The sequence below is a fragment of the Anomaloglossus baeobatrachus genome, chromosome 1, assembly GCF_048569485.1.
Source record: "Anomaloglossus baeobatrachus isolate aAnoBae1 chromosome 1, aAnoBae1.hap1, whole genome shotgun sequence".
In the NCBI taxonomy this organism is placed as follows: Eukaryota; Metazoa; Chordata; class Amphibia; order Anura; family Aromobatidae; genus Anomaloglossus; species Anomaloglossus baeobatrachus.
The window spans coordinates 46,319,490-46,333,028 of record NC_134353.1 but is presented as its reverse complement, the minus strand read 5'-3'; the positions used below and the strand labels follow the sequence as shown (position 1 = coordinate 46,333,028).

Sequence of the window (13,539 nt, the reverse complement as noted above, 5' to 3'; positions counted from 1 at the left end):
AGCTTTAAATAGTGGTGTATCCCAGCATTCCCTGCTGAAGATACAAAGTAATTTGTGTCCTGGCTGCCTTTGAGGAAGGTTCTGCTAGTCACGTTCCTGTGCTCAGGCTTTATCCTTTTGGTTGTTTTTTTTCATCTGTTTGTCTTAAATTCCCGAGTGTGTTGTTAGTGCAGCGATTAGGTCTAGTGAACTTCACCAGCCCCTCATGAGTCAGGGTTACTATAGGGTCTTCCAAGGGTCCCAGGTTCCTGTTCAGGGACAGTTGCGGAGACTGTATAGGGACTGGTAAGGAGATAAGGTACGGTTGTCGGTGAGGTCATGAGATACCACCTACCCCCCTCAGTAGTTCCAGGGCCTCCTATTGTTTTTGTGTCCTGGTGCCCCCTTTTTAGTGTGTTTTTTCTTGTGCATCAGACGCATGGAGGTCTGAACGCACCTCACAATGCTTTCTACACCCAGTGAGCGTGACATAATGTCTATGGGAATCTGTATAAATGTGGAAGACAAACTTTGTACTTCAGATTGACATCTGAGTTTCATTCCATTTTAACTGATTTATTGCTAAAAGTCAATGGCTATTATAAGCTTAGACAGCCTGCCTGCTTTGGTGAAAAGGAAGCAATTAGGATGGCATACGAGGCAAAAAACGGTCCATTTCACTCTGATTGTAAAGCTTGCTTTACACCTTTACAATTAAGCATACGATATCGTATGCGATGTGACACGCCCCCATCGTATATGCGGCACGTTCAATTTGTTGACCGTGTCGCACAAATGATTATTTCCCGTCACACGTGCTTACCTTCCATACGACCTCGATGTGGGCGGCGAACATCCACTTCCTGGAGTGGAAGGGACGTTCGGCGTCACAGCGACGTCACAATGCGGCCGGCCAATTGAAGCGGAGGGGCGGAGATGAGTGGGACGTAAACATCCCGCCCACCTCCTTCCTTCCGCATAGCCGGTGGGAGCCGCAGGACGCAGGTAAGATCTGTTCATCGTTCCCGGGGTGTCACACACTGTGATATGTGCTGCCTCGGGAACATTGAACAACCCGATGTGCAATTTTTAGCAAATGAACGTGTATGCGATGAAAGGTTTTACGTTCAATCGCAATCGCACGTAGCTGTCAAACACTACAACAACACTAACGATGCCGGATGTGCGTCATTTACGCCGTGACCCCGCCGACACATCGTTAGATATGTTGTAGCGTGTAAAGCCCGCTTAACACTCACACGGATGTCTGAATGAAGCCTAAAACTTGTACTAGAGTGAACACATTGCCTCTTCTTACTCGATACTGTTAAAAATTATAATAAAAGAGAATATAATGCAATTTTATTTTCTATATGAAGTTACATGTTTTCTTGGTTTTTAATTAAACTGTTAATAGTTTGTGTATGAAAGGTTTTAAATAATAAAAACCAATTACCGTAAGTGTAGAACAATAAATCGAAATACAGATCTAATATAAATATATCTCTCAAAAAAATACATTGAGTTAAATATATAGGTATTTAAATCAGTAAAGTTTTAATTATGCTTTTCACAATGAAAAATAATAAAGGAAAAAATGTATAGAATTAAGGTTAGACTTTTTATTTCTAAAATATCACCTTAGGGTATGTGTACACCAAGTTTTAAAGTACATAAAATTGGACACATTTTTCAAGCGGAATCTACTACAGGTAATGTAGTCGGTTTTTTTGTTGTTTTTTTTTCTTTTATGTAATTTTTTTTTTCTTAATTTTTTTTTATCAATTTATTAAAACTATTTTGGAAGACATTTTTCAAGGTTTCTTTCTGCCTGAAAGAAATGACAAGTATATATATTTATTTTTTCCCATGGGGAGGTTTTTAAAACATTATGAGGAAAAAAATGCAACAAGAAAGTCATCAAATGAAAAGCCAGGGCAATTTTACATTGATAAGAGCAAGAAAAGTATTCAAACAGTATGGAAAGCATTGTTATGCAGCTTTTGGAGCAGATCTGCTTCAAGACCCTCTGCAAATACTGTATCCATTTGTAAGATTAAAAACCCGATATTGATCCATAAAGTGTTGGCCTATGAGAATAAGTGAAAATAACTTTTACTCAAAAGTTGCCAATTGTCATAATTTTCTTCTTTCCCAATTTTCAAAATAATTCCATGAACCTAATTGCTAATTTTGTAAAATGAATGATCTCTTACTGGAAAAAATGTGAACCTACTAAATTGAAGAGGTTTTCCAGTTTTTAATTGTTGCGGCCTTTTTGGGAAAAGCCACTAATTACAGATCAGCACTCCTTCTGATCTACTGGATGGGGAGAATTGCTCAGATGACTGATGTGGGCTCTTCATATGTTATATGTGTATGTTCCACACTTTTCATAGTGGCTGTGATGTGTCATGTGTCAGTTTGAAGTGATACAATAAAGTATCACAGCCGGTACCACTTCAACCGATCTAATTTTTAAAGAGTTTGTGCACTTTCTGAATGGTTGGTGATTGAGCAGCATCTGACCAGACATATCCATCAGCCCCTATCCAGTTCTAAAACATCTCATATGGGAAAGAAATTTCTATTGGAAGATTGGAATAAAAATTGCTAAACCTTCGTAACAGCCTATTTTAAGAACAGGTTAGCAATTTTAAAAATCTTGATAACCCATTCATGCTAATGGATCCACCATCACAACGCCAAGGGATCCATTGTCGAGTTAAACACAAAGGGAAAACTAGGGAAGAAGTACAACGGAAGGACCTAGCGATAGGGAAAGGGAAGCGGGGTCATCTTCTAACACTCACCTGAGTCTGATCCCTGCACTCCCTAATGTGCCTTAATGGGTCCTCCTTCCCCATGTGCCATCACATGTCTAGGTGCTCTGGCCCGGAACTCACCCTGACTAATATGAAGACCAGCTTGACACTAGTCTCACTACTAAAATAAAACATCTAGAAGAAGGTAAGACAAATGGGTGTGAAAAGACACACCAAATAGCACTCCTCTGCTTCTCCAGCAGGAAACTTCTCAGCTGCAACAGAAGCAAACACCTCAGTTTCTCTAGAGACAGACGCCTTCAAAATGGTCGGAATAGAACAGGCATGGTGTGAAGCCAGGAGTGGGTAAATATAGAGGAAAGGAGTCATGATAATATGCTGCAGCTGTGATTGAGATTATGAGTCATTTCATCCAAAAGGGAAAAGATCCTTAAGCACGTCAGTATCAAATGAAAGTAAATCCACTGTAATAAAAGATAACAGTCACATGGGCTCTACAGAGAACCTGCATTGAGACTTCCTGATCCCAGATCCCCCAGAGGTAACCTGTAGATGGACAGACCTCACGCATTCGTGACACTCATTAAAGCATCTATTCCTCCTACCTTAGGTTTACAATGTGTGTCCTTAGCTATTCTACAGTCAACCCAAGCTCTTAAATATCAATTTATAGAAGCTGAGTCATACCGGAGACAGATAGGAAGTCATCTACTGAAGTGATATCATCAACAGCCTCCGTAAGGACCCGGACCTGCTTCTCCCACTGGTCCTTGAAGACGTCCATGTTATCTTGAGCTACTTTACTCTGAGGTCTGGCAGCCAGTGTCAGGGCTGCATTGATCACCTGAAGTAAAAGAAAAGATTGTAAAGAATAGGAATACAACATATTTCATGGATAATGTTTCAAGTAATAATGTTAAGGGACAATTTTCGAGCCTTCGAATCTATGACATATAAACAGAATCTATGACCTCATTTTTCCTCCTTGGAAAAAAAGTACTTTATAAAATGAGTATTACTGCTAAGGAAAGATACCTCCGAGACCCAGTATGTGACCATCAAAGGGAATGGACACCCTAATAATAATCCATCAAACATTGATCCAAAATTGAGGCTCCTATGGGTGAAACCAATTTCTTGGGAGTCTGAATTCATTTTATATGAGTAGTATTCCACCCATTTTCCCCAAATACTAAATCATTGCCACTTTAACATCTCTTATACATGCTACTTACTTTTCTAAGGCACATATAATATGCATAAAAAAGGCTGCAAAAAAGCAACAAGTTGCTGGAAGTGCTCAGATTCGGAGCTACTCTATGTTCTGATATCGGCTGTGGCTGAGTACTGCACATCTCCATCCTATTCATTTGAAAGGGAGGTGGATGTGCAGTTTCTGCTCTCTGACGCTATCAGAAAATGGAGCAGATCTGAATCTGATCATTCCTAGGTGCCTACTGCACCAAAAACAACTGAAAGGCGGGGGTTTGGGGTGTTGGATCCCAGCCAATCAGACATTGATGACCTATCCAAAGGATAGAAGGCTAATCTATCAATGCAAAAGTAGCCTCTTTAAGATGCCCATACACCTATGATAACTTTAAAGATGGAATGCCTAGCTTCCCATGGACAGGTGTCTGAACAGTCGGCCCCGACTCTGCTTTACCTCCATTTATATTGGGGTCGTCTGACACAAATGTAGGTTTTACAAACTTGGCACTCAAGATCAATGAGAATAGTGTTTTTTTATCATGAAGAATTTGTAGGACCAGCACAAGCACAGACGTTTTGGTCAAAAGACCTTCATCAGTGTATGTGCAGAGGGTCCTCAGAAAGTATAGTAGCATGGCAAGCGGCGTAGCTGGGAAGGACGAGATGTCCACAAAGACAGCTGTGGACACCAAGTCATAACAAGCAACGCCGCTCACCATGCTACTACACTTTCTGAGGACCCTCTGCACGCACACTGATGAAGGTCTTTTGACTGAAACATCTGTGCTTGTGCTGGTCCTACAAATTCTTCACAATGAAAAACACTATTCACATTGATCTTGAGCGCCAAGTTTCTAGTGCCGTGTGTATCAACTCACAAATGGAGGTTTTAACATCAGAGGTTAGGACCATCCCGATTGGGTACACCTTGCCCCAATGGGATGGCTTTTATGCTTTTTTCTTTACATTATAACAGTATTAACTATGTACCCTATTTATACATACTATTACTTTTTAACTTTTTTACTGCAAGGTGTATGCACATTTTATATTTATCTTACTTTTTTGTCTGCTTACTGGCAACAGTGGGGGTGTACCGCCCCGTGCTCGGAAGCCGAGCCGCTCGGATCCGGACCTTCAGTGGGTGGCTCGAGGGTCTCCGGACCCGGGGGTCCTGCGGTCACTCCAATCAAAAGGGGGTTTGCGGTTTGGGGACGTATGTGTACGTCCGAAGCCGTGTTTAAGTTCGTGACGCCACCCACGGGATGTGGTGAAGATGGACACCACCGCTGCAGTTACGGGGCACCCGGGGGAGATGTTGCGCAGCAAGTTGTTAACCCCTCCGTGGGCAGGGATGGTGGCCCCAGGAACCATTGGGGGAGTGTTTGGCGGTGCAGGGAGATGGGCGGCCGGAGGGCACTGATGTACTCATGATTAGTAAACACACGAGTCTCTGGTAAACCAAGGTGATGGTGGTCGGTGCCCGCAGCCGGCTGCAGTCTGGTCCCCCACCCAGTTGGTGGTCTCTGCCTTTCTCCTGCACCTGTTTGTGATGGTGGACTACCTGCGCTTGCAACTTCAGGAGTCCGCTCCCGGCTTTTGGTTGCCTGAGGAGCCCTTTGCCCGCAGACGCTGGCCCATGGGATCTCTGTGCCGTGGCGGTGGATTTCTATCCCGCTCGTTGGGCTGTTGCCTTCAGTTGGGACTTTGGGTGGGACAGGACCTCTAGTCCTGGCCGCAATCAGTTAATTAGCTAGCCCACAGTAGCTTCTGGACAGGGCTTCAGGGTCTGAGTACCCCCCTTTGTGCTCCGGTTTCCGAGTCGGTTCCCCGGGTCGGTACCGGCAGGCCACTACCCTGTCCCGGCCCACCTCGGTTCCACCGAGCCATCTTCTCGGCTCCTGCAGACAGAGGCCTTGGTCTGCCTCCTACTTGAACTTTTCAACTAGACTAAACTTTCCCTCCCCAGACTATCTGAGACTCCTTGGTGGGCATCTTCCAACCGCCTGGTTCCGCCCTCTGGTGTGTTCATCAAGCACTGAGGGGGGTGACTAGGGTTTTTTATGTTTGGCTGCTGTCACCTTGTAAGGGAACGGTGTAATGCAGGGCCCTATCTGTGACTACCTGGCTGGCCAGGGCGTCACACTCCCTCTTGGTTAACCACAGACCGTCCGCGGGCTGTCCGACCACCACCGGTTTATTTTTGCTTTAACTGAAAAAGATAAGAACATATTTACAATTATAATAACTTTTGTACAATCAAGCATATTTGTGAATTTCTTCCCTTGCGGGAGTCAGGTTACTTGAACGTTGCAATATAAAATATTTTTATTAAGCGGGAACGGGACGGGACCGGGTCCTTTCTATTTTTGCCCACCCAAGCAAATCTAGCCCTGATGCTGCCTCTAAAAACCAGGTCAGCACCCCATTTACCCAGTCCTGGAAACGGGTTCGGGTCCAGGTGTTGCCCACATGGGCCGGGTAATAAGTTATTTACTTGGCAGTCTCTCTCAGAGGCCCCATGTCCAGGTGACCCCTGACCCGGAGGGTCGTCACAGGTCTCACTAGTGACAGGACCTCGGCCTACAATTTCCCGCAGGCCCTTCCTCCAACCAGCCTCTCCGGAGACTGCAGGACAATGAAAAGGGTGGTCAGGGACTATTTACAAGGCCCAATAGTTTTTGGGTTGGCCTGCAAGTTCTCAGCCATGTCTGAGTTTTAAATGGGGTAAAACAAACGGGAGGTAAACAGAGTCCAAACGGGGACGGGTAAGATGGTAGCCGGGAACCGCTTCCTATTCAGCAATCTTCTTCTTCATCAACGGGACTATATGGCAGTTAAGGGGAATGGGTGTGCCTCCGGGCACTATGGCTCACCTTCCTCTTAACATCGAGGGTGAACCATCCCCTCTCCCCGCAATGCCGGGTGTAAGTAACTTACTCACCGGGTTCCAGGTCCCGGCCTGATGGCCCATTGGAAGGTGGGGATAGACTTCCCTCCAGGACACAAAGATCTCCGCGTCCAGGTCTGGCTCGAAGATGAACCCCCATCCGTCCCGGGGGTCGAAGTGCCGGACCTGGCCTTCATGCGTCGGGTCCCGCACCCGGAAGGTGGCGTTCTTCAGATTATCATTTTCTTGGATGGTCCGGGCCAGCACCTCCGCTTTTCTTTTCTCGCTGGCTGCTGTCTCCCAGCCCAGCTGATGATTCTGCTGCTCCCAGTACGGATTGTCTGCCTGCTCCGACTCACTCTGCACAGGCTTTGGGCCCAGCCGGAGCTCCCCGGTGTCGGCTACGAACGACACCCTTCTTGGGGAACCCCGCTGTGTCGCGGCCGGCTCTGCTTCTTGGCAGCGGCAACCCTGCGGTGCCCCAGCCTAGGCCTGAGTTCTGGGAGAAGCCAACTTGGCCCGCTGGACCGACTTCCGGTCCGCAGCTACTTCCATCTTGGCCGGGCGGACTGCCGGGGCCTTGGTCAACTGGGGCGTGGCTTCTTCCGGGACCGGTGGAACCACAATGGGGCAGGGCACCCTCCGGAGGCTGATCTTCCACGGTATCGGTGGTGGTGCCGGGGTGGCGACGGGCTGTCCGCCGGCGGTTCCTGCAGGCGGGTCCTCGCGGGCTGGTAGGACGGACTTTGCTGCCGGTGTTGGTGGCAGCGGACCAAGCGGTGGCAACCGATATGGGTGGCGAGGGAGGCAATATAGAGAGCAGGGGCAGACCGGGTCCTTCAGCCTGATTGGTCGGTCCCTTGGGGACATAGGGACGTGGGTCGCTTACCTGCTCCTCTAAGATTGCCTGCACTTCGCGTGTTCGCACGGCTGCAGCCAGCTCCTCCATCTTGGCCATCCACTGCTCCAGCAGGAAGCGCGCCTGGGCCTGTATGTGGCGACACATCTGCGTTGTCCGGGCTTCCACCCACGCTGCTGTTCCGGGCGCGGACTCCGGTACTCCAGGCTTGCTGGACGGATCAGCCATGTCGCTCTCCCGGGGTCCAGGAACCAGAAGGGTGGCAGGGTCCTGGAGTCCCTGCCCTTTATCTGCTCGGTCAAATGTCGCAGAATCTTCACCCGCCCCCCTTGGTCTTTTCGCTGCACTCCTCTCGCCGGCTGGTAAGTTTCGTTTTTCGACTTCCGGCTGTGCTTTACGGCCGTGTTCATAGGGGACGGGGCTTCAGTTTTTGCGCCTTTTTTCGCGGGGAAGAAGACTCTGGCGGGAATCTTCGCGCCAAACAATGGCGGAAAGATGGCAGATTTTGAAAATTTTGCAACGGATCATCGCTGACTTCACTACAAGGCGCACTGCCACAAGGTAAGTGGATGGGTATATGTCCTGTTCATGACGCCAGAAATTGGGGTGTACCACCCCATGCTCGGCAGCCAAGCCGCTCGGATCCGGACCTTTAGTGGGTGGCTCGAGGGTCTCCGGACCCGGGGGTCCTGCGGGCACGCCAATCAAAAGGGGGGGTTACGGTTTGGGGACATGTGTGTTCGGCCGAAGCCGTGTTTAAGTTCATGACGCCACCCACGGGTTTTGGTGACGATGGACACCACCGCTGCAGTTATGGGGCACCCGGGGGAGATGTTGCGCAGCAAGTTGTTAACCCCTCCGTGGGCAGGGATGGTGGCCCTGGGACCCGTTGGGGGGGTGTTTGGTGGTGCAGGGAGATGGCCAGCTGGAGGCACTGATGTACTCACGATTAGTAAACACACGAGTCTCTAGTAAACCAAGGTGATGGTGGTCGGTGCCTGCAGCCGGCTGCAGTCTTGTCCCCCTCCCGGTTGGTGGTCTCTGCCTTTCTCCCGCACCTGTTTGTGATGATGGACTACCTGCGCTTGCATCTTCAGGAGTCCGCTCCCGGCTTTTGGTTGCCTGAGGAGCCCTTTGCCCGCAAACGCTGGCCCGTGGGATCTCTGTGCCGTGGCGGTGTCTATCTATCCCCTTCATTTGGCTGTTGCCTTCAGTCGAGACTTTGGGTGGGACAGGACCTCTAGTCCTGGCCGCAATCAGTTAATTAGCAAGCCCCCAGTAGCTTCTGGACCTAGCTTCAGGGTCTGAGTACCCCCCTTTGTGCTCCGGTTTCCGAGTTGGTTCCCCGGGTCGGTACCAGTGGGCCACTACCCTGTCCCGATCCACCTCGGTTCCACCGAGCCATCTTCCCGTCTCCTGCAGACAGAGGCCTCTGTCTGTCTCCTAGCCAGCAGTACTAGGGCTCCTACCCTGGCACTGGTTCAGTTTAGGTCTCTCCTTTGCTGGAGCTGCATACAGCTCCAGCCAACACACCTCTCCTCTTGACCTCTAGACTTGAACTTTTTGACTAGACTAAACTTTCCCGCCCCAGGCTGTCTGAGACTCCTTGGTGGGTGTGTTAAAACTGCCTAGTTCCGCCCCCTGGTGTGTCCATCAAGCACTGAGGGGGTGACTAGGGTTTTATATGTTTGGCTGCTGTCACCTTGTTAGGGAACGGTGTAATGCGGGGCCCTATCTGTGACTACCTGGCTGGCCAGGGTGCCACATAAACATGCTCCTACACATTGCACCTCAACTTATGCTCTGGCTCATTGCTTTGGTTTTACTGAGCAGTTTAATGTTATCCGCTTGACTGTAGTATTAAGAGTGAACACGTTTGGTTGTTGCAACCAAGCCAGGGCATTCCTAGACTCATTAGTCACATGAGGTGGGTTCAAGGAGGTGATCCTGACTGTGTGCGACTTTTGGGAATACATCATGAAAAGACATTCATAGAAGGGGTGATCCTCACAAAATGCTATTAGGGAAAGAAATATATTTTATTAAAAAAGGCCGCAAGGGTGTTAGTTCCTGCACTCATTCCACCCTCTTAGCATGTTAGCATGCCCATGTGGGTGTGTAATATTCTATTCAATGCCCATTGTCATTATTGGCAGTGGCACACGTACCTGTGTCCGTTGCACCGAAACAGAGCGCTGAGCTTAGGGTGAGTGCACATGGATCAGAATGCCCCACAGTTCTGGTCATGCACATTATGAAGCCAGGTGTACGCGTCCCAGCTTCAGAACAGTCTAGTGCGCATGACCGGAAGTGTGGTGACTTCTGATCCATGCGCAATGACCCTAAGCTCGGCATCTGATGATGCTGGGCCATAGGCGTTGAATACTGTGAGGGTGCTAACATGCTAAAGCTGGGTTTACACACTGCAACATCGCAAAGGACATCGCTGTAACGTCACCGGTTTTGTGACGTAACAGCGACCTCCCTAAGTCTCTGTTGAGTCGCTGGTGAGCTGTCAAACAGGCAAACCTGGCCAACAACTCAACAGCGATCTGGACCTGCAGAGCGACCTAGCTGGTTGTTGGGGACGTTGATAAGCAGCTTTTTGAAAGGGAAGTTGCTAACAAAGTCGCTGCAAAGTCTTTCACACACTGAAACTTTATAGCGATGCATGCTGCACAGCGGGAAACAAAGGACCTAGGAATGGTCCTGAATGATTTGTAGTGATCAGCAACTTCACAGCAGGGGCCAGGTCGCTGATAGGTTTCACACACTGCAACATCGCAAACAACATCGCTATTGCGTCACAAAACCGGTGACGTTACAGCGATGTCGTTTGAGATGTTGCAGTGTGTAAACCCAGCTTAAGAGAGTGGAATGATTTCAGGAACTAACACCCTTGCGACTAGTCCCTGGCCTCATTAGGATATCATAAAGGATCTTTAGAAATACGTTTTCTAAAGATTTCTTTATGTATGCTACTGGATTCAGGGACGGTTAGGCAGGGATTAGCAATATGCACCCAGAACTGCTCTTGGTTCTTGGTGCATATTGCACCTTTCAGGTTCACTTTAATTATCTCTAAAGAGTTTTTTTGCTTTGAGTTCCCTGGTCAAAAAATTCCAAAGGGACGTGGTAGTACCATAAAATCTGTATTCTTTTAGAAAGATGCATTGTATATTCAAAGCTAAAAAAATTTTCTTAACCACCCCACATCTTGAGACATTAACCAAGAGGAAGAGACCGTCTCAAATCCTGGGAGTTTCCACCAGAAGATTGTATTAACTTATAAAGGGGTTGACCACAAATGGCATATTGATTGAGAAAGGTCTAGGGCTTCTCCATCCGTAATGATACCCTGTGATTGATGGCACCAATCTCTAGGATATTGGTTCGGGCCACAGAACAGCTGCCTCCACAGACTATGTGAAAGATTCAGTTTATGTTCACACCAGACCTCCTCAAAGATAGAGAAGCAGCATGATTATATAGGATGGGACAAATCCCTCTTGTAATTTATGATTTTTTAAGAACAGCAAATGTCACGGAGCAGAACTTAAGCTTCGGTCCCAGCGCTGCTGTTTAGCAGTGTTAGCCGCGCGGCATTATAATGTTGCACAATGACAAATGATGGTGAGCAGTAAGGGACCGTTCTAAAAGTTCCATCATTGCACATTTCATTCCAAGTCCCATCCAAGGCTATCACACACAATAAATGAACAACATATTTTTCTTTTCATTTCCTGGAGTATTGTATTTCTTCAGCACTTATCATCTTAAAGGGAGCAAGTGGGGATACTTGAAATGACCATACGTCTGCTATTATGGATGGCAACGTCCTTTCACCAGCATAGTCCTCATCGACAAAGTAGTGCCTTTTATCTATTGAATCTGTCTAGTTGTACATTTCTTTCTTCTGCCATTTTATTTATGGGGTAAGCAATAATGTAGCTGCCGATAGTGATTTTTATTATCTACACTGTTGTGAAACTGTATGCTAGCGATAGCAATTGGTATCAGATCCTATATAGTGTGAAGGCTGAATCCACATAGGGATGGCTTAAAAAATGGCTAAGGTTAGTAGAGCCCCTAGAAATCATTCCTTTATCATTCCCAGGGCTATTGTGTAAATGGAGTCTTTCCTGGTCCTGTGGTAGTGCTGTCTGGTTGGGCTTAAAGCGCACCGTTCACCAGGATTTCCCTATATAACCTCAAGCCAGTGCTATACTGGCACTATCATGCGTATGCTGTACATACCTTTAGTTGTCAGCTAGGATGTATAGGTTTTGAAAAACAAGCAAGTAAAGTTTGTAAAATGAGCAGCTTTTTGAATGGCAACAGCTGCCGATCAGCTGATAGCTGGGATGAGTTTTGATAGTGGTTCCTGCCCCTCTGCTTATCCGTCCTCCCCTTATCTGTTATTTAGGCTAATTCTGTAATAAAGGCGTTTTACTAAGTGGCTAGAAGGACCTATGCGGATATCATAACCATGTGACCAGAAGGGGCGGGACCTCATCAAACATAGCTGATACAAGGAAGCAACATTATTTTTCTGTTGGCGGTGGCCCTGCCCCTTCTGGTCACATGGGTATGATATCAGCACAGGTCCTTCTAGCTTAATAAAATGCTTCTATAATAGAATCAGCATAAATAACATATAAAGTGAGGATTAACAGGCAGAGGGGCAGGAATCACTATCAAAACCCACCCCAGCGATTAGCTGATCGGCAGCTGCTGCCAATCAAAAAGCTGCTCATTTTACAAACTTTACTTGCTTCTGTTTCAAAACCTATACATCATAGCTGACAACTAATGATATGTATTGAGTCAGCATGATAGTGCAAGGATAGCACTGGCTTTAGGTTATATAGAAAAATCCTGGTGATTGGTGCGCTTTAAACACAACCATAGCATTCTGTAGAAAAAAATATTCAGTTTCTGCAGCTGCTACTGGGGCAGGTCTTTCTCTAATGATTCATATATTGAATAGTAGCTATTATGTATAGAATATTGGAAGCTGCTCAATGTGGTGGTAGTAGTTAGATATCATTTAGTGGTTAGATCCATGGATATGAGAAGCTGAAAATTGGTGGTATGGGGGGGAGGAAACTTTGTTACCAAAAAAAATCTGGATTTAATTTAACACTTGTGGAATGCGCAGGAAAACAAAACAGGATTTAAAGGATCTGCTATTGATTTATTGGTGCCATATAGCACAGGAAACCCTTAAAGAGGTGGCTCACTGCTCAACATTAGTGGCCACATCAAAGTACTGCTCATAGGGAATGATTTTCTCAAATACTTTGTGCAGTAAATTCTGCCTCTGAGCGGCGCTATTAAGGTCTGCACATCTCCATCAAGTGACCCCCGGGCTCCATGACCTCTGAGATCCGGTGATGTCATGTCAACTTCCAGTTGACCTGACATCACTATGGCCTGCCAGAGTCTTCCTGAGTTACTGGGCTGTGGGTGGAGTTTCACAGCTTGTCACAGCCCAGCATCTCACATTCTCTCTCCTTCATTGCAGAGCACTGGGCTGTGATGAGCAGTGAAACTCCGCCCACAGCCCAGTCACTCCGGGAGACTGGGACCCGCCTCGGTGATGTCAGGTCAACTGGAAGTTCATGTGACATCCCCGGATCTCAGAGGTCATGGAGCCTGTGGGTTTCTTGATGGGGATGTGCAGACCACAATAACGCCACTCAGAGTCAGAATTTACAACACAAGGTAGTTGAGAAAAGCCTTCTCTATTAGATTTACATCGATATTGCCACTAATGAGTAGTGAACCACCCATTTAAAGAGGTTATCCAC

The 13,539-nt window shown here is 47.2% G+C and overlaps 1 protein-coding gene across 2 annotated transcripts in view; it reads right to left on the bottom strand.

Annotated features, from left to right (window-relative positions):
- Positions 1-13,539, bottom strand: part of CTNNA2 (catenin alpha 2) — a 3,064,502-nt gene that overhangs the window by 298,321 nt on the left and 2,752,642 nt on the right. For both annotated transcript variants that reach the window (XM_075346593.1, XM_075346583.1), the window contains exon 12: positions 3,453-3,609. In XM_075346593.1, the coding sequence (XP_075202708.1) occupies positions 3,453-3,609 (157 nt within the window). The remainder of the gene's footprint in view (positions 1-3,452; positions 3,610-13,539) is intronic.